Source organism: Alnus glutinosa, chromosome 8 (assembly GCF_958979055.1).
Source record: "Alnus glutinosa chromosome 8, dhAlnGlut1.1, whole genome shotgun sequence".
Lineage (NCBI taxonomy): Eukaryota > Viridiplantae > Streptophyta > Magnoliopsida > Fagales > Betulaceae > Alnus > Alnus glutinosa.
In genome coordinates, this window is record NC_084893.1 from 2,737,551 (window position 1) to 2,756,211 (window position 18,661).

Below are 18,661 nucleotides of genomic sequence, written 5' to 3' on the forward strand. Positions count from 1 at the left end.
TAAAGAAAGATTATTTAATTGATATAGGAAAAATTTAAGGAATCTACTGTGTGGTGTTTTTTTATAGGGAAGTAAAAAGTGGTTTTGTTCCCTAAATATAGGGAAAATGGTTAGGAAACTGATGGGAGTGCTCTAACACATACTTCATTACATAACCAAAATACCATTTCTTTTGCACCCCCGAAAAATGCAACATCATTGTGACAGTTACAAGAACACACACTCATGATTACAGTTCATCCTAATGATTCACAAGCTTAAGGCCCCAACTCATGTCCTCGCAATGCCTCACACGAGGAACAAGTGCACCCGTGTCGACCCCCATCTTTGCCTTGCAGTCATAGAACGGAGGTGCATGGAAGCAAGGTTCCATTGACATGGCTCGACGACAAGGTGGGTTAGGGGCGATCCGATTCTCAGGCTTGTAGAGTATCCATGGCTTTAACCCTCCAAGACCCTGAGCCACATACCCGAAAGTCGACCACAAGCTCGTGACCAACACATCAGTCAGGCTCAGTAAATACATCTCTGTCCATGCCTTCCGGTTGTGCATCTGCTTCTCTGTTTGCTGATACTCTTCATGGCTTGGCTGGTAAATGCCAACCACCTCGCCTGTAACAGTTGGATATCCCCAATACATGTCTCTAACCTTCTCAAAGTACCTGGAGCTCAAAGAAGTCATCATTACAGCTTTAGACTTCTGATTTCCAGATGGACCAATAAAATGTTGCTCTCTGTTGATTTCTGGCAACAGATTCTCCTTCATGGTACAAGTTAGGATCTGATCTAATACATGCTGAAATGGACCAGTACCTGTATCAAAGACCCTGATCTGGATGCCTATTCTTTCATCTGCTTTAGCTAAATAAGCTTCATAGTATCTGGTATTAAGTCCCCAAACCTGATCTGTGGGGTGGAAAAGATATCGGCCCAAGAAGTGGAAAACTGTTTCCTTCTTTGGGAAGAGCTTACTCAATTCTTGCTCAAAAGATGGGATCAAGAAAAGAGATGGGATGAAGTAGTTATCTGTTTTCATGATCAACCAAGGCACTTTCTGCAGAAAAGTTCGATCTTCATCACAGAAGAAAAGCTTATCATGATCGCATAATCATGGACTAGATGGAGGTACACAAAAGGTGGCGTCAATCTATTGGAATTTGTAATTGTAATATTCTTCAGCATTTTCCCGTAACACTGAGGAGATTCCTGATTGAAGTTGTTGAATTGATTTTTAAGTGGAAAATCTGGGGGCAGGAACCAGGAAACTTCTGCAAATGGTTCACATACAAGATCAGCCACATCAACTCCAGGGTCAACAAGTAGAACACGGTTTGTGAGGAGAGCATAAAGAAACGATGAAGCTAGGGATAATATCCTATTCCCTAATCCACTAAAGGAAATCCATACCACATAATTACATTCTGAGGGCCCTGTGTAATGACCAGATTTCAGTTGCTCCAAGGTTTTGTTATAGGATTTTGTATACGGTCCACATTGTTTATGGAGAGCTTCATATCTCCGCAACCTGGAAATGAGGTAAGAGGAAGGTTTCTGTGATGGCTCCTTGTGATATTTAACTGACTGATACCTGCTAAGACAAGATCCTTCATCAAATCCAGCAGAAAGTAAGCCACCAAGCAATTTATCCCTTGGCACCTCAGTAGACTGAGAGACACCATCTTCTGAACCTAGGAATTAGAAGAGTACACCAACACCATCATGGACAAATCATGTCACTCAGAGATACAAGTAAAATAGCAACGGACCATGATCAATATGGATACAGCACAACTTATTGGGCAGTAAGAAACAGATCAATTGGCAGTAGAGTAAACCAAATAAATAATTCATTAACTAACAAAAATGTTGCCATGTTACATAATCTCCCAAGAGTTTGGAAATAGCAATCAACAATGAGAACCATAACGAGCTAGAACAGGAAAGAAGATACACTTATTATGTACCAATAGAAAGTACAAGCAGACAAATCAAACCTAAGAGATGTAATTAACTTCATGAGCATTTATAAAATCATACAACCAAGCATCACTTTTTGCTTCTTAAAAGTAAGACACAAGTGAAATCCTACATATTTTAGGTTGAATTCAATTAATTCATACAATTTTATTTCCCCCCTTGAAAGATGACTTCCAAAAATATCTTCTCCAAATGTTAGCTAGGTAGTTATTGCCTGAAATTCTTTGGACATTGACAGAATCTTTAGGGTGTGGTTTGCTTCCCTCAATCCAATATCTAACACAGGTAGACAGATTAAGAAAGGTCAGGAATTTAAAACTAGAGCATATCAAGGATATCAAAGTAAAGCAAGTTTCATAATCTGAGATATGCATGAAGCAAATTCAGAAAATATAAATAGCCTCAAACCAGTCTATCCAAAGTAATAAGAAAACTGTATAAATACACCAAAAATGTAAACATGTTTTGCACCGAGTAATGTGGCCATAATGTAAATATAACAGGAATGAGCACATCGAGATGAACAAGTGGTAACATAAAGGAATAGAATGGAAACAATGCAGTTGTAAGAGGGGGAGGATAGCAATATTGTGGATAATATGTGATAACAATGTCTGAGATAGTTAGGTTGTGCACGGTGAAGAACATACCGCACCTATAGGGTGGATTTAACTAAAGCTAAATGTAGCAAAAACATAAGTCGATGCTGTTAGAAAACACATGATGGCAGATGGTTTAGGCAGAAGTCATGGCCCTAGATTGAGTTTGATGGTGAAAAAGGACTAACATAGCCGGCCCCAAGTAGTCACTAAGCTATAGAATTTCTTTGATCTAATGAATTGAGTTTGCGTTGAGCTTGCTCTCAATACCAATGACATAAATCAAATCCAAGAGACACACTTTATGCTACATCTTCAAGAATGTAAACCAAACGATGTTCTTCCAACATTTCACCAACACAAAAGATGATTCTTACTTATAATAATAATAGAGAACAGCACAAACCGTCAAACAGAAAAACAAAACATGCAACAATTCACCATGGCAGTGCAACATTTTCGCATATAAGTTTCAATGACAAAAACCGAACTAGAAAGATTCCCAAAATCAAGTACACTAACACTAGAACATACTCAAACTCAGTCTAATACTTAGAACCTTATAAAAACCCAACAAGCAAGTACCTTTACTGGGTTCCACCTCAAGAACCCTCTTTTCTGAAGATTCCCTAATGCTATCTGAAGGTGGGTCATTGAGAACCACAGACACTGAAAACAGAACCGAAACAACCATCAGACAGACCACAATGATCGCCATCAGCCTCATCGGGTTGGACCCCAATTTCCTATCTGGATCTACCAGAACAGTGTGGGTATCCGAATCCGGATGCCTTGCTAAATCATCATCATCATCATCCGGGTTTTTCTTGAGCCTCTTCATATTGGTAAAACTCTCATCTGGGTATTGCCAAGATCCGGCTCAGGTCCCTTTTGGACCAAATGGGTATCCAGATCTTCGTCCGTTTGGATCAATGGGTGGGCGTGTTGCAGCAGAAGAGTAGTTTTGTGAGCAGTGTTGGACTGTGAACTGCGACGTTATAGATTAATCATATGCTGATCAAAGTCCTCTCACCAAAACCACTTGGGATATCAAAGCAAACCCGCCAATAGTGAAAAGTATAGATTATTCATTCCATGTTACTATTGTCTTCCTCGCAATAGTCTTCTCCTATTTTCTATGTTGTTATTCATAAAATACTTAGGCTCACTAATTCTAATAATCATAGCTCAAAAGCTTAATTTATCAAATACTTCAGTAACTAAAATACTTATAAAAACAGTATTATTTCTTAGTAAGTAGTTATACTTACTACTTTGTAGACTGTCTAAACGCTCTTCTTGTCTTTAATAACTCACTGGTCCGGCTTATTTATAGGCAGAAATTATTGGACAAGTTTGGGATTTTATGAAAACTAAGCTGTGAAAAACAATTATGGAATTCACATGCATTTGCCAAAGGTAGTGTGACCAAATCCACCAGGATGTTTTAGAACATGCTGAACTACTACACTTTGAAGCGATGAACCAACCTCTGGAACAAGCTATAGTTCACAAGAAGTAGATGTGAAGTAAGACTTTTTAGAATTCCTTGGAAAGTCCGAATCACACCCTAAAAGAAAGCAATTAAACTTTCACTACAAATCTGGACTTACTTCATTATTTTTTATGCATATGTACATGCTGCCTTGGGTGCTAAAGCACCTTTCAAATCCAATGTAGGTTCTAGGGTTCGCCTGAATGCTAGTTATACTTCTTAAAAATATATTTTATATATTTATTTATTTTACAATTCTTAAAAACTCTCAAAGTTTCAAAAATTTCATATTTGTTTGAACCTAGTTCGAACGGTTCACTTCTCAAACTAAATTGAGAATATAAAATTAGACATAAAATATATTTAATTTAATTTAATACTAATGTTTATATCAAAATATTCTTAGTCATCGCAAGAAATTTATTAGGTGTTACAACATAAGTCGGTTTTGTGTTGTAAAAAAATTAAATTAGCCTAGAAATATGTGAGCTATTAGCCTGGGATTAAGCTCTTATTGTACTTTGACATGAACCCCTAGGCCTATTCGAGATGCAGAGCCCAAGTCGTGTGGCTGTATTCGGGGTTTACTCCACAAGGCCCAGCACCGCTACGCCTAGACCCTAGTATTAATCTCATAGGGCTATAAAAGAAATTAAGAATCCCTAATTCCCAAATTGCTTCATCCAGGTTCCAGTGCTTTCAGCAAATCCAACGGAACGAGGGTTTCATCAAATTTGTTTGCAGTTTTTTCATCTAATTTATTATATAACTTATTTGTATCATAAAAGGCTGTTCCTTGAGCAGGTACACACCGTTCTCTTTCGCTATTACAATTCTGGTTATTTTTGTTTGTTTTTCCAAATTTAAGCCGCAAGTTCGAATGTTTGCATCTTTTATATTCTCGTACACTGCCTCATTTGTCATATTCGTTACTTTTAGACTGTTTGATGGGCTAATTTATCATATTTTTCTTTGTTGGCAATTTTCTGTAGCTTTAGTTTTAGTTACATATTACCTTAAATGGGGAACATAAAACAAGAGGTAATTTCTCTCCTTTTGTTTTTGTTTTTGCTTTGCTGTTCCAATTATCTTGGTTTTGTGTTTTGTACTGAGATTTGCCTTTTGCATGGTTGTGGTTGCACCTGAATTGGGTGCTTAGAGAGCACGATTTGTCGAGGATCGGATTAGTGGAATGCCGGATGAAATTCTGGTTTCCATTCTGTCTCTCGTGACACTGAAGGAGGCGGGGAGAGCTAGTGTCCTTTCTCGCCGATGGCAAAAGCTTTGGATTTTCGTTCCTAATTTAAATTTCGACGCACAAGAGAGATTATACTATTTGGACGACCATAGATGCGAACGGGGATTGGAGAGATTATATCGTATTGAAAGGACCAAGTATGTGATGTGGGTGAATGGTGTACTGAAATTGCATCGGGCTCCCACTATAGATCAATTTAGAGTTTCTTTTGATTTGGATGTGGATTATAGACATGATCTTGATCATTGGGTCAAGTTTGCATTCGAAAAGAGAGTACAAAGGCTTGAGCTGAGCTTTGAGCATGTCAGTTCAAATCCCTGCCCTTTTCCACCCTTCTACCGGACTCTTAGTTTTCCCAGGTGTAATTCCCTCAGGGCCCTCATTTTAAAATTTCTGAATGTAATTGGAGAAGTTTTGGAGTACTTCATATGCAACTGCCCCTTTCTTGAACGACTGTGTGTGCAAAATTCAGCTGCCCTTGTCAATCTGAAAGTTCCCGGTCCATTACTCCCCTTAAAGTACTTAGAGATACGCCACTGCCACAAGCTACAAAACCTAGAGATTTCTGCAAAAAATCTTGTATCTTTCGTATACTCTGGGCCAAAAATAACCATGCCTTTTAGGTATGTACCCAACCTCGTTGAAATGTCTTTGGGGGGCACGTATTGTGAATATTCAATCTATCAATTCTGTGAGTTTTCAAGTTGTCTTTCGCGGCTAGAGACCCTTATATTGGAACTTCCGAGGATCAAGGTCTGCATGCAAATTTATGTTGGTTTTGTTTGTATTTTATAGGTTTTCCTTTTGAAATATGGAACTTTACTTTTCTTTCTCTAACTCTTGGTTCGTTATACATAAAAATAAGAAGCTCATTGAATTGCCTACATTAAGTAATCTCAAGCAATTAGAGTTGATAGCTTTCGATGCAAGTGATAATGAAAGCCTTCTTGGGTTGACTTCCCTGTTAAAAGCAGCTCCTATCTTGTGCAGGTTAACACTGAAGGTAAATGTTCATGCTTGTGTCCTGCGTAAATTATCCAATTTTGGGATTATTTAGTGTCTGATGGTAGAGTAATGCTAGTGGTGCTTTGGTTTGTATTAATATCTCTGCATAAAGCTTTTAGCTTTCATGCCAACTGTTTAAATTAGTACCGTCTTCTGCTTTACCTTGTTATCGCATCAATATTGTTTGTCCATTGCCATGCCATAAGGTTAAAAAAAATGCAGTCATAACATTTGGCATATTCAATTATAGTTTAAGTTTTGCACCAGGAATATATGCTCTTTATTTAGAGGATGACGACTTCATAAATTTTAGTTTTACTTATTTTGAGCAGATACCTGGGTTCCTCGTGAAATATTTAATAATAGAATATCGCGTTATGTTGAGGATTTACGTGCATGCACTGGAGACCTTTGGGTTGTATTTAAATTGACTTGAAGGGTCATGGTCAATCTTTCTCAGTTTCTGATTCAAATTCAAAGTAGGATTTCAGTTCATCCTTTTGATTTCTTGCTGAACTATCAATTTTCTAAAACAATTTAAAAGAACCAGATAGATTTTGGACAGTTTCGTAGGGTGTTTTAGTTGAGGCCAGATATGAAAAGGCATAATTTGGTATTATCGGTTCAGGTATCGGGTTGTTGAAAACAAAACCATAAAATGTGACTTTTATATATCGCCGTAAACTAATCCTTCTTGCTATCATACACTCGATTCCACAAGTATCTCTTATTTTTTGTTTTGCGGCCAGATAGGTATTCGTGTTTATAATCTTTATATATCAGCTATTGTCACTCCATCTTGTTGGCTATAGTCCTTTTTTATTTTTTGATGAATCAGTGAACATTGCATTACTAACCAACCATCAGAGTACAAGCAAAGGTCTTAAAAGACCAAACAAAACAACAAAACAGAGTACACAGCTCTATGAACAACTAGGGACTAGAAAAAAAAACCTGGTTTCAAACCAGAATCATCTCATCTATATTCCACATTTTACAAAGAGCCACATTCTCCATATTCTTTATGAACTTGCCCTTTCCTGAGATCCTCTTTCGAACCTCCCAGAAGTTCAAGCGAAGAATCTGCTCTTCCGTTCTTGGGTGACATAGAACCTTGATCTCATTTCTAGCACGCCAAATATATACTGTAGAACTCAGTATCAACCTGCACAAAACACCTAGCAGCTTCTTCGTTTTCCGCTTTCTACAAGCTTCATCAAGCGCACCCTGCCAGTCCAGAAGAGGATGTTGTATGAAGCAGCTATTCATGCAAGTTTTCCAAATACGGGAGCTAAAACTGCAAGAGAAAAATAGATGATCACGACTTTCCACCCCATTTCTACAAAACAAACACTGCGGATCTCCCTGAAAACCCCAAGTCACAAGCCTTTCTCCTGTGGTAAGTCTATTAAGGATAGCCAACCATAGAAGAAAAGCTTGTTTAGGAATAGCTTGACGAAACCAAACAATATACCACCAACTAACTTCCTTACCTGCACTATAAAAACTCCTTTGTCTTTTTATGTTTATTTGTGATTAGATCCTAAATCAGCCTTGTTAAGTTTGTTTTTTCTTTTCTACCTCTCTCTCTCTCTCTCTCTCTCTCTCTCTCTCTCTCTCTCTCTCTCTCTATATATATATATATATATATATATTTCTTTCTTTCTTCCTTTTATGGTCTGAGTGGAAACTCAATGGGTCTAATCAAATCCTATGTAGAAAATTCGGACTCATTCCACCATGAAGAATTGGCATGCTCCAGTACTTGATAAATGTTGGACATTTCGTGGTTCATATTTTGGGATGATGACACCAGTATTACTGTGCTCCTTAATGATGATTGTAGTATGTGTTCAATGGTTTGTTTCTAAACAAGCAAATTCTGATGCATTTATTTCTAATTTCTTATTGTAGTGGTACCAATCCAAGGGTGGAAGAAAAGTACAAAAAGCTCCAAAGTGTCCCCATCATTGCCTCAAACTGGTGGAATTCGTTGGATTTACGGGGCAAATAATTGATGTCGAGTATGCCATGTCAAGATAGTGATTTTCTCATACTTGTCAGTGCATCACATCCACAACTTTGATACTTTAAAATAAATTACCACTGAAAAGTAGGATATAGAATCATAGACCAAATGTACATAGAGAAAATCACTATCTTTCTCCCATTGCAAAATACAGGCTTCAAGAACATTTTACTTCAAAGGAAAGCAACATCCAGCCAATCAAGCCAATTGTAGATAATTACAAATGTTACTTTGCATATCTAATTTCATCCTAGATTCCACTTAATTCTAATGCAGAGAATCAGTTCTTCCTCCCTTAAGATAAGATTAATTGGTATCCATGTCTGCATTATCACATAGAAAAAATGAAAAAAGAAATTTTTTTTGAAAAATTGAATTGACTTCTAAAATTAAAGTGTGTGTGCGCACAAAGTGTCAACAAAAATTATGCACAGCGGAAAGTAAATGACACAGAGATTTTTGTTGACGAAGTGGAAAACTTAATATGAGAAAAACCACTCCGGGGCAGCCAAACTCAGGATATCTACTATTCAGAAGACAAAGCTAGATACAAAGCAGTAACACTCACATACCCCTGATGCAGTGGTCGTACCTTGCTCTCTAACGTGTAACCCAACACGAACGCCTCCCAACTAGATTCACCTACCTGAAGGGGTCTTCAATGGAACTCCTTACCTTAGAGCCGACCTCTAAGATAGACTTCAACTTGTAGCGCAGCACACTTTGAAAAACGGCTTCAGAGGAAATATCACGTCTCTGAGCTCTAATGGAATTCACACTGAATTCTTGCAGCTCTAAGTGCCCAAAGACCCATATTTATAGTCTGGGGGTCAGAATGAGCGTCAGACAAAATTTGCCTAGGAGCCGTCCGGATGGTGGACCATGGACGTCCGGACGGACAACTGTGCGATAGGATTTTTCCGAAAATTTCGCGGAGAAATCTTTTCTGTATAAGAACATTGCCCGGACGGGATGGCTCGATTTTCCGGACGGACGCACGTCCGCTGCAAGTAATTTCCATAACAGGCTTCGTGCGTCCGGACCATGGGGGAGGAGCGTCCGGACGGCTGAACTTCAACACGTAATTTCCATATCAGATGTGTGTGCGTCCGGACCATGAGGGACAGATGTCCGGACGGTTGAAGTCGAATCGTCAGTTACCATATACGATGCACCAGCGTCCGGACCACAGCTGTCAGGCTTTCGGACGGTCAAATTCAAACTGCGATTCTTGCCTTATGGACACACGCGTCCGGACGGGATACCACATCGTCCGGACGGTTGATTGATGTAACGCCCCAGATTTTAAGTAATTAAATAAATGTCTTAAATTAGAATTTAAGACTGAATGAAATAGACTGACAGAATTATTCAGTAGACTAATCAGCATAATAATATTAATGTGTAATATTCACTGCATATAATATTACTGTGCAATATATATTTGGTTTATAATTTATGATGTTAAAATATTATTAAGATAATAATATTATTTATGAAACGAACCCGATTAATAATTTTAATAAGGCAGACTGTAGTAAAAAGACTATGTATAAAATACCCACAGATTATATTAAATCGCAGAAGATTTGATACATTATTTATCCTAAACAATTCGGTCCACTCATCGCCATTCCATTTTTGATATTAACTCATTCTCTTCCACTCATCATCTTCACAGTTTTAAAATGACTCAGTGTCTTCAATATACCGCATCTTCTTCAATAACACACATATATATATATAATGACAATTAGTCTACGTTTATATTCCTTTTTATTATAAAAATTCATATGTAGTAGCTAACTTGTTAGACATCATTATATTATTCTTTTTCCTTATTTTATCTATTCTATTTCCAGCATCTTCCATCGAGCACCTTCCTTCTCCTTTTCTTATTATTATATATTTATTCTAGAGCCAACTTGCTGACTAAAGGATTGTTCGGTGCATTAAATTGTGTAATTATTTTATTGCAACTCATCTCCACTATGTTTTAATTAAAACAGCACCGTCTGATTTTCCACACCATTAACAAGTTTTATATAAATTATTCCTTCCACTCCGCTTATACTAATCGCTGAAGTGCTTTCACCAACTCTTCCACTCTGACTAATTATAAGCTCGACAGACTGCCACTAACTATCCCACTCATCATCTTACTATTATATATCAGAGCAAAGTCTTTGTGAACTCGCACACTTCTCTTTCTCTATCCTTTTCTTCTCTATCTTCTTTCTTCTCCTTCTTTCTTTTCTTCTAAGACCATGAGACCGACAGAGAGAGACCAACTGAGAGAGTCAGACCCGGTTCCCTTCTTGCTCCTCTTTTATTCTTCTTCTTTTATTTCTCTTCACTATGGCACACGTGACCAACGAACCATGCAGCCCATGAACTCCGAAACCCGGACCCCAGCAAGCGTGACTGATACCAGACCATGATCTGAGACCCGGAGGCACCAACAACCCGTGGACCAGTGACCCCGACGAGCAGGACGACTATGGAGACCCGTGGTGACCCAGCAGGAACTCACGAACCCGCGACCCAGGGACTTCCGGCAGCTTGGACCCGTGAGCCAGGGGGCGCCGACCTTCTGTGATCGGCTGCTGGGGCGGAGATCCGGCAGATCTCAGGGACTCGAACCCACAGCCCGTTAGCCCAGAACCAAAGCAAGCGAAACCCATTGATCTGACCCGAAACCCACCGACCCGTGTGGGTGCAACCCGGCCTTTCATTAGAACCATAAAGCCCGGTCCACGAACTGACTCTAGCCCAGATATATTGAGCCCAACCCAATCTGATGTAGCCGAGCCGATTCATAGAGGCCCAAATCCCGAGAAGCCCAAAACCCGTGACCCGAGCCTGTGAGCCCAATTCTGAGAACCCCTTTAGCCCGAGACCCGAACCCAGTTATAACCCGAGCCCTGCAGCGAAGCCCAACTCCGAGACCCACTGAGCCCAAGACCGAAACCCATAAGCCCGAGACCTTGGCCCAAGACTCCAAGCCCATGACCCAGCAGTGACCCAACCCGCGATCAACAATGATCCAGCCCGAGATCCATAAGCCCGAGACCCATAAGCCCATCAACCCGGAACCCCGACCCGCCGGCGACCCGCCGCCGGCAGTTTCTCCGGCGACTTTCCGGTGACCTTTCCGGCGACCAAAACTCACCGTTTCGCTGGATGTTCGAGTGAAAATCCTTAATGTGAGTTTCTAAGTTTTTAATTAGCCTAAAAGTATATATTTTCATAAAATCAAGTAACTAGTATATTAGAATATAACTTTAATAATTATAGAATTGAATATTCTTATTATAACTTATTTATGTATATTATATTTTGAAAAATATATATATACTCTAAAGTATTGATTATGTTTGATTATTGATAATTAATGAGTGATGTTGTTTAAACTAAGGGCTTGATTAATTATAAAACTCTAGAATTAAAGAACGATTTCATGAGTTTAATCATGAAATGCATTATTTTAGAAATTGAGTATTATGGAAATTGAGCATGCTGTATTATTATGATTTCTCAAATATATTGGTTGAAATAATTGTTAATATGTTTTGTTAATTGGTTTGGTAATTGGATTGATGTTCCCTAAAAGTGATTAGATTTTGTTAGAAAAATACATAGGTTTCTTGTTGGTTGATTTCTCTATGCTATAGAGAATGATATCAAGAATTTTAGAGTGTACTCGAGTGATTACTTGAGACCTAGATTAGATGTTATTCCAAAGTATTGATTTGCTAATTGATTAAGTAAATATTAAGTTTTAACCATGTTGAGTGTTCATAGATGTAAGTGATTTTCCAATTAATAGATGATCGCTTCTATGTATGTGTCTATGTATAAAAATAGAATTCATGTTGAGGCATGAGTTTCTAGAAAGTAATGATATTGACCTTGTATGCACATGTATATGTGTTTGATGCAGATGATGAATTGAGACAGCACAAAAAGGACTGTAAGTATTTTTATACTTACTGAGGGTAGCACTGGATTTCAATAATGTCGTGTTTATGTTTTATTTTAATTGGATGCGTGTGACTGATTATTGCATATTGTTAATAATCAACCTATTAATATTGGGCGCAACGTCTCCCAAAGGTTCATGATAGATTTGAACCGGAAACAATAATAATCACATTGATTGGAACGGCTTTCAAAGCACTAGAGGAGGGAGGTCTCTAATAGTGCGAAAACATAGTTAATTAAAATGTAAATGGTGAGGGATTGATTCCTAGAAAGACGATTAAACGGGGGAACGTGCCCTTCAAGAGAGGAGTGTAATCACTATATAAACTGTTAAACTTTGCATGAAAAACTATCACCACATCATTATGTCATATCTGTTCCTTAAAATAACGCATAAATCATGATGTTGTTGAATGACAGTTAGCTCACTTATGGAACTATGGGATTGTGGTTATAACCACCTTCTCATAGATGACTGTGCAGGCACAGACACTGACGAGTATCAGGATTATCAGGAGCCTTATGATGATTCTGGTTTCATAGATGAGACTGTCTAAAGTCTCCTTTTTATGATAGACTTGCTGAACAGTTTATCTTCCATGTCGTTATTAGGTTTTATTTTATGTACTTTCTAGACATCTTATGCTTTATTTTATGGTTTGTAATATGACTACTATTACATAGAACGTGTGCCGTGGTGGTCCTTATGTTATTGCTTTTGTGTGTATTTATTTGTAAGACCTTTTATTATTATTTTAATGTAAGTTGAGGTATTTAATTTAAAGGCTCTAATGTGTTATTTAATCCAAGCCTATTGGATAAATTATATTTTCCGCTGCCAATTTATACTCTGATGATGTAGTAATGTCACGTGGAAATCGAAATTTTCACTTACGCCTTTTTGTAAAAGGCGGGGCGTTACAATTGATCTTCCCTTTCTTGAACTTGGAAAGAATCAGTGAACCGTTCGAGAACTGATATGCGTCCGGACGTGTTGCTGAAAAGTCCGGACTAAGCAAGCTGGAACAGAAACTTCTCGATACAGTGAAGTGTCCGAACGGAAGAAGCACGTCGTCCGGACGGATGATGCTGGACTATCTGGCGTCCGGACGGGATGACACATCGTCCGGACGGATGGAGCAGTAGACAGATGGGCGTCCGGACGGGATGACACATCGTCCGGACGGCTGACAGGGAACCGAAATAAATCCTTGAAAACTTCATAGAATCTTCTCGAAGAACATAGCTGAAGAGTAGACTCTGGATAAGGCAGCATCCCTGAGAAAGCAGTAACATTACATAAAAGTGATTTTGTCCAACAGAATGCAGCCAACACAAAAACTAACAAACTTCCCCTTTGGCCATTCTGGGACAAAAATCACTTGACCGGTTAAAAATACAATCCCGGTCTAAATCAAAAATTACTCCCCCTTTTTTTGTCACAAAGGGACAAAGGGTAAAACAGAGTAATGAGAAAAACCACACAACAATTACTCCCCCTTAATGTCTCAGAAGTACAAGGGTAAACAGAGTAATAAAATCCACAGACAAAAACTTTCTAAAATCCAAAAAAAAAGGAAAATAAAGAAAAGTTTGTAAGGGGCCCAAAAGAGAGGAATAGAAATCCTCCAAGTATCAAATCCCAAGACCTTTGGAAATTGGACATCCGACTTCAACAATAGTCAGTTTTCCAAAGGATGCATCTGTCAATCACTGTGCTGGGAGCCGCTGGATGTCGTATTCCTGAAAAACCAATCAGAAATATCTCCAAAAATACCATTGGATCCTGTTAGTTCCAAACATAATGTGGTATTTAACATGGCTGTCAAATGGATGCCAAAGAGAAATATAAGCAATGCAGCTACTCATAAGGCATAAATATATCATGATCAGCCCAACACACAGACAGAGAAGGATTTTCATGCACATTATCTCAAGAAAAGATCCCAACAAATATTCCAATATTCTAAAATCACAAAGACTTAAAAGAATAACGGAAAACACAATGAAGATCATGGGATGAAAAGAGATGTGCAAAAAAATGCCAAAATATCGGGAGAAATCCACGAGAAAAACACACAAGATGCCATGATAAATCAATAAAAATGCAAAGATGTGTGTATGGCAGAGAAAGAGACGCAAGTCTTAAACCTGTGCTCGTATGGATGCTTCACACTAAAATTTTGAAACTGGAGGAAAATTTGCAAAAAAGCATTATTTTTCCTAAAGTCAGTTTCAGAACACGCATGTATAATCAATTGATAAAACTGTCAAATAACATTGCAGAAATATGCAAAGATATAAATGAGAGTTAAGTATTCAATAAGCACAAATTTTCCTGCAGATAGAAATTTTAAATAGATTACTCAACTCATGCAATGCGTGTGTGTGTGAAGACTTTTCCCATAAGGTATGACTTTCACTGATATGACAAAAAGCAACCAGATTTTCTAGACATGAGAGAAAATCAAAGACAGATTAGCCAAAAGTCAAACCTTATAACTTGTTAGGGCCTAGCCACCCTCATCTGATACACTCCCCCTAAGATGCAACACTTATTTGTTTTACTTGTACCAAGTAGGACAAGATAAAAAATTTACTTGCTCATAGAGGGCAAGGTAATTTGAAGCACATAAGCAGTGAAATATTTAAAGCACAGAACTTTTTATGAATTACTGCTCGAATCTTAAGGTACTGCAAACTGTAGGGAGTGCCAGAGTTTATAGGTTTTAGGTTCAACTAGCATGTGGTCAATTTGGCCATCTTATCGAAAACCTCTTCTCTTATCCAGAATTTCTAGAAACTAAAAGTCAGAGAAGGAAAAAATGTACCTTAGGGGAGTCTTAGATAGTGCACGTTTTCATCACATGAGGAAAGTAACTATCTATCATCAAGATGCAACAGGAAAACTTAGCAGATATCATGCATAAACTCTCAATCATATATAAGCATATTTAATAAATGCACAATGAACTGAGTTATCAGGTAAAAACACATGTAATATCTGAAAAGCTATCAAAAGAAAGAAATAAAGTTCTGCATCTTCTCCCCAATTTTTTTTTTTTTTTTTTGAAAACCGATAAACAAAAAAACAAGAAACACATGCTTATGGAAAAGGAAACGACATCTATTCTTAACATCTAAGGTAAAGCCAAACCTATCCTCATGGAGAGAGGTTTAGAAATACCAAGACAGAAAAGCAGCCGGCCGACGTGCTTTTAACTGTCATCCCCAAAAAAATATCTACAGATTCTCTAAGCTCTGAGATTTCTTATTCTCCATAAAAGTCACGAGTTTGAACTAACTTAGGCATCGAAGTGGGATAGTCGGCACCCCCGACTAGTGGTTTATTATTTTGCAGATTACGATGAGAGCAAATATCAAGGAAGACGACGAATCACAAGGCGACACGTCACTATACCGGAAACTGTACCAACAGTTAGACGCCGTCTATGGGAACTCAACTTTGTTCCTTCAAAAACAAATCCGCAATGGTGACTATGCGCCGTACGAATCTAGGTCAAAAACAACACCCACGAAGAGGTAAAGTCTCCAGGCCCCGAGGCCCGCATAGCCAACCTGAATCAACAATTGGCTCAAGCACAAAAGAACGTGGAAGATCTGTTAGCCTAGAATGCGTTGCTTTAAGTCGCTGGTACGCTCAAGTCTAGACGACTCCGTGCGTGGATTTTTAAATTTATAAGTTTTACCACTTCGCAATAGTACAAATCAATTGTACTATAGTAAGGGTTATTGAATCACAGATGTTAAGGGTTGTTTTGCGTAACAGGATATCTAAATAGTGTATTTAACTTAACTTTGAAAAAGAAAACAAAAGTAAAGGTTGTAGAATTGAAGCTACAACAAGTAAGGTAATAAAGACGGAAAATGAAACAAACTTAAAAGAAACTTAGGGTATTGATCTCATTTAATCCTTAACCAATGAAATGCTTAAAGTCTATATGGATCTTTCTAACATGCATGATATGAGCGCATAATGGGCATCAACCATTATGACGACCTTGACGTGAAAATACTTTCGTTAAGACGTAATCATAAAGCACCTAGTTTCACATCAAACACTTACCACGTAAAGATTTAAACTATAATTGAAAAATGATTATACTACTAAAGGTGTGGGGGATTGATGCTCCCTAGCTTACTACTCTATAACACATCCTAATAAGCATACACAATACATGAAAACCCTAATTAGATCACAATGATAAGGTATCTAGTTTCACAGGCAGAGCTCGGACACGATGGCTTCTCTGGTTATTCTTCTTTGCCATCTTCTATGCTGCCGAGAGTGTGCGAAAGTGCTTGGAAGAGAATTATCTTTAGGTGATAAATTAGTAATCCTGTAATTTTTTTCATTAATGATCAGTAGTAATTTAGCGGATAAAATTTAATTGACAATATGTTTTCGGATGATGGATACATTTTTCTTAAAGAAAAAAAAAATAAGGCTTTTGCTCTGGTTTGATATTTGAAAAGCGTACACGGTTGTGGTTTCATAGATAATTAGTAGAAGTATCTCTCTCATACTTGTCAGTGCATCACATCCACAACTTTGATACTTTAAAATAAATTACCACTAAAAAGTAGGATATAGAATCATAAACCAAATGTACAGAGAGAAGATGCTCTCGAGATAGGGAAGATGCTCCCGAAAGCATGGAATGCCGAACACTTGAAAAATTACTTTATGTAATTAGTTATGTTCGGCAATTTTATCATCAATAAAGCTACTTCTTCTTCAATTACTTCTCAAATATGACAAAGCTACACCGAAGATTTGCCCGACACCCACCTTGAACGACTTGAAAGAGTTATGGTGGGGATACCCAAGGCAACTAACTACCCACCTCGGACGTCTTTGCCCACGGTCGCGGACTAATGTTATGGGGGGTAGCTCAGCAAAGACGAAGATTTGCCCGAGTTATGGTGGGGATACCCAGGGGAACTGATTGCCCACCTCGAACGACTTAGCCTGCAATCGCAGCCTAATGTTATGGGGGGTAGCTTAGTATGAAGAGGAAGATCCGACAGTAGCTTAAGCACCGACACCTAGTCAATCTCAAAGTAAGGACCGAGATGCTATAAAGGGAGATATCCTTGAAGCTGAGTCAAGCTCTCAGTATAAAATCTCAAAGGAAGCAACTCGGATGAAGCTATGAGGAGAAAACCTCTTTAAAAAATCATCAAGTAAGACTCAACACTTCGATGCAAATAGTTTTTTCTATTCTTCTCTGTAAAAAATCTCAACAAACCGATTGTTTGTTCAAAATTTTTAGGGGGTAGCTTAAATTTAAAAAATAGTTAGACCGACTCTTCCCTTGGAAAAAACTTACACAAACCAATTGTCTGTTCAAGTTTTGGGAGGTAACTCTAGTATAAAAAGTAAGAATTATAAGAAACCGAAACATGTATCGGAAGAATTAAGTGGAAAACTTTTTTCCAAGTAAAGATGTTCAATTCAATTTGAAAAATTATAATGTTCTACGGCTAACTTTAATAATAACTTAGAGGAATTTTCATTCCTTAAGTTATTTGGGGGGTAACAGCTCAGATGTAAGAACACTTCAGGATTAGTAAGATAAGGAAAATGAAGGTCAAAATGTCCGAAGACTTTCATTCAGTAATATTGAAATTTTGTTCATTACAAAAATTTTACATGAAAAAGTAAAGATACATTGGAAAAAGAAAAGTAAAGTATCTACAAGCTGAAGCACCGAGGCACGAGTTCGGCATTTCAAGCTTCATCCTCATCGGGCCTCAGAGCATCGGCACCCCAGTTAGGTACATAAGGCATGAAGCTCTTGCCGAACTCTGTAAGCTCCTTGACAGCCTCGTCCGGAATCCCTACCAGAAGCGGCCCAACAGTTTAAGGATCAAACTTATATTGAGGATTCGTAGAAAGAGTCCAATAATTCTCGAATCCCCGACCCCATATTTTGTCTCGGAGGTAAGGCACAAAACTTAGCTGCTTCAGAAGGTGTTTTGTCTTATCTTTGCATTGATCATATCTGGCCCGAAGTCTGAGTAAGAGACTCTCGGCATTATCCTGCGCCTTTAAAGCTTTTGCCTTCTCAGCCTCAAGTTTCTCCTTCTCGGCCTCAAGCTTTCCCCTCTCAGCTTCAACGGCCTCGGCATTATTGCAAGCTTCGGAGCACTCGTTTTGAGTAGCTCACAACTGAGCTTGTAGTCGGTCAGCACGATCAAGCTCGCGGGATAGACCTTCGATAGACCAATTACAACGTTCGTTGGCCTCCAAAACGACAGCTTTCATTCTGGCCATGGCAGACCGCTCC

At 38.3% G+C, this 18,661-nt stretch overlaps 2 protein-coding genes, 1 long non-coding RNA gene and 1 pseudogene across 4 annotated transcripts in view; 3 read left to right on the plus strand and 1 right to left on the minus strand.

Moving 5' to 3' along the window:
* Positions 1 to 33: 33 nt before the first annotated feature.
* LOC133875433 (galactoside 2-alpha-L-fucosyltransferase-like) lies at positions 34 to 3,656 on the minus strand (annotated as a pseudogene).
* Positions 3,657 to 4,711: 1,055 nt separating this feature from the next.
* LOC133874929 (F-box/FBD/LRR-repeat protein At5g53840-like) overlaps positions 4,712 to 18,661 on the plus strand; it is a 91,641-nt gene continuing 77,691 nt past the window's right edge. Inside the window, exon 1 of the mRNA XM_062312863.1 lies at positions 4,712 to 4,875. The gene's annotated coding sequence lies outside the window, so the exon portion shown is untranslated. The remainder of the gene's footprint in view (positions 4,876 to 18,661) is intronic.
* Positions 5,473 to 8,694, plus strand: LOC133874930 (uncharacterized). Of its 2 annotated transcripts, XM_062312864.1 has the most exons (3): positions 5,473 to 6,082; positions 6,195 to 6,332; positions 8,249 to 8,694. In XM_062312864.1, exons 1-3 carry the CDS (start codon positions 5,474 to 5,476, stop codon positions 8,375 to 8,377), a joined length of 876 nt encoding a protein of 291 aa, XP_062168848.1. In that variant the 5' UTR covers position 5,473; the 3' UTR covers positions 8,378 to 8,694. The 2 variants fall into 2 exon arrangements, with proteins under 2 accessions (XP_062168848.1, XP_062168849.1); XM_062312865.1 differs by lacking the exon at positions 6,195 to 6,332.
* Positions 11,144 to 13,175, plus strand: LOC133875962 (uncharacterized). Its single transcript, XR_009901512.1, has 3 exons — positions 11,144 to 11,569; positions 12,307 to 12,336; positions 12,819 to 13,175. It is a non-coding gene; the product is annotated as an uncharacterized LOC133875962 (long non-coding RNA).

Coding starts and splice junctions, on each gene's coding strand:
- LOC133874930 (XM_062312864.1), top strand. CDS start 5,474: ATGTGGGTGAATGGTGTACTGAAATTGCATCGGGCTCCCACTATAGAT. Junction 6,083..6,194: donor TGGAACTTCCGAGGATCAAG/GTCTGCATGCAA, acceptor CATAAAAATAAG/AAGCTCATTGAATTGCCTAC. Junction 6,333..8,248: donor TGTGCAGGTTAACACTGAAG/GTAAATGTTCAT, acceptor TTCTTATTGTAG/TGGTACCAATCCAAGGGTGG.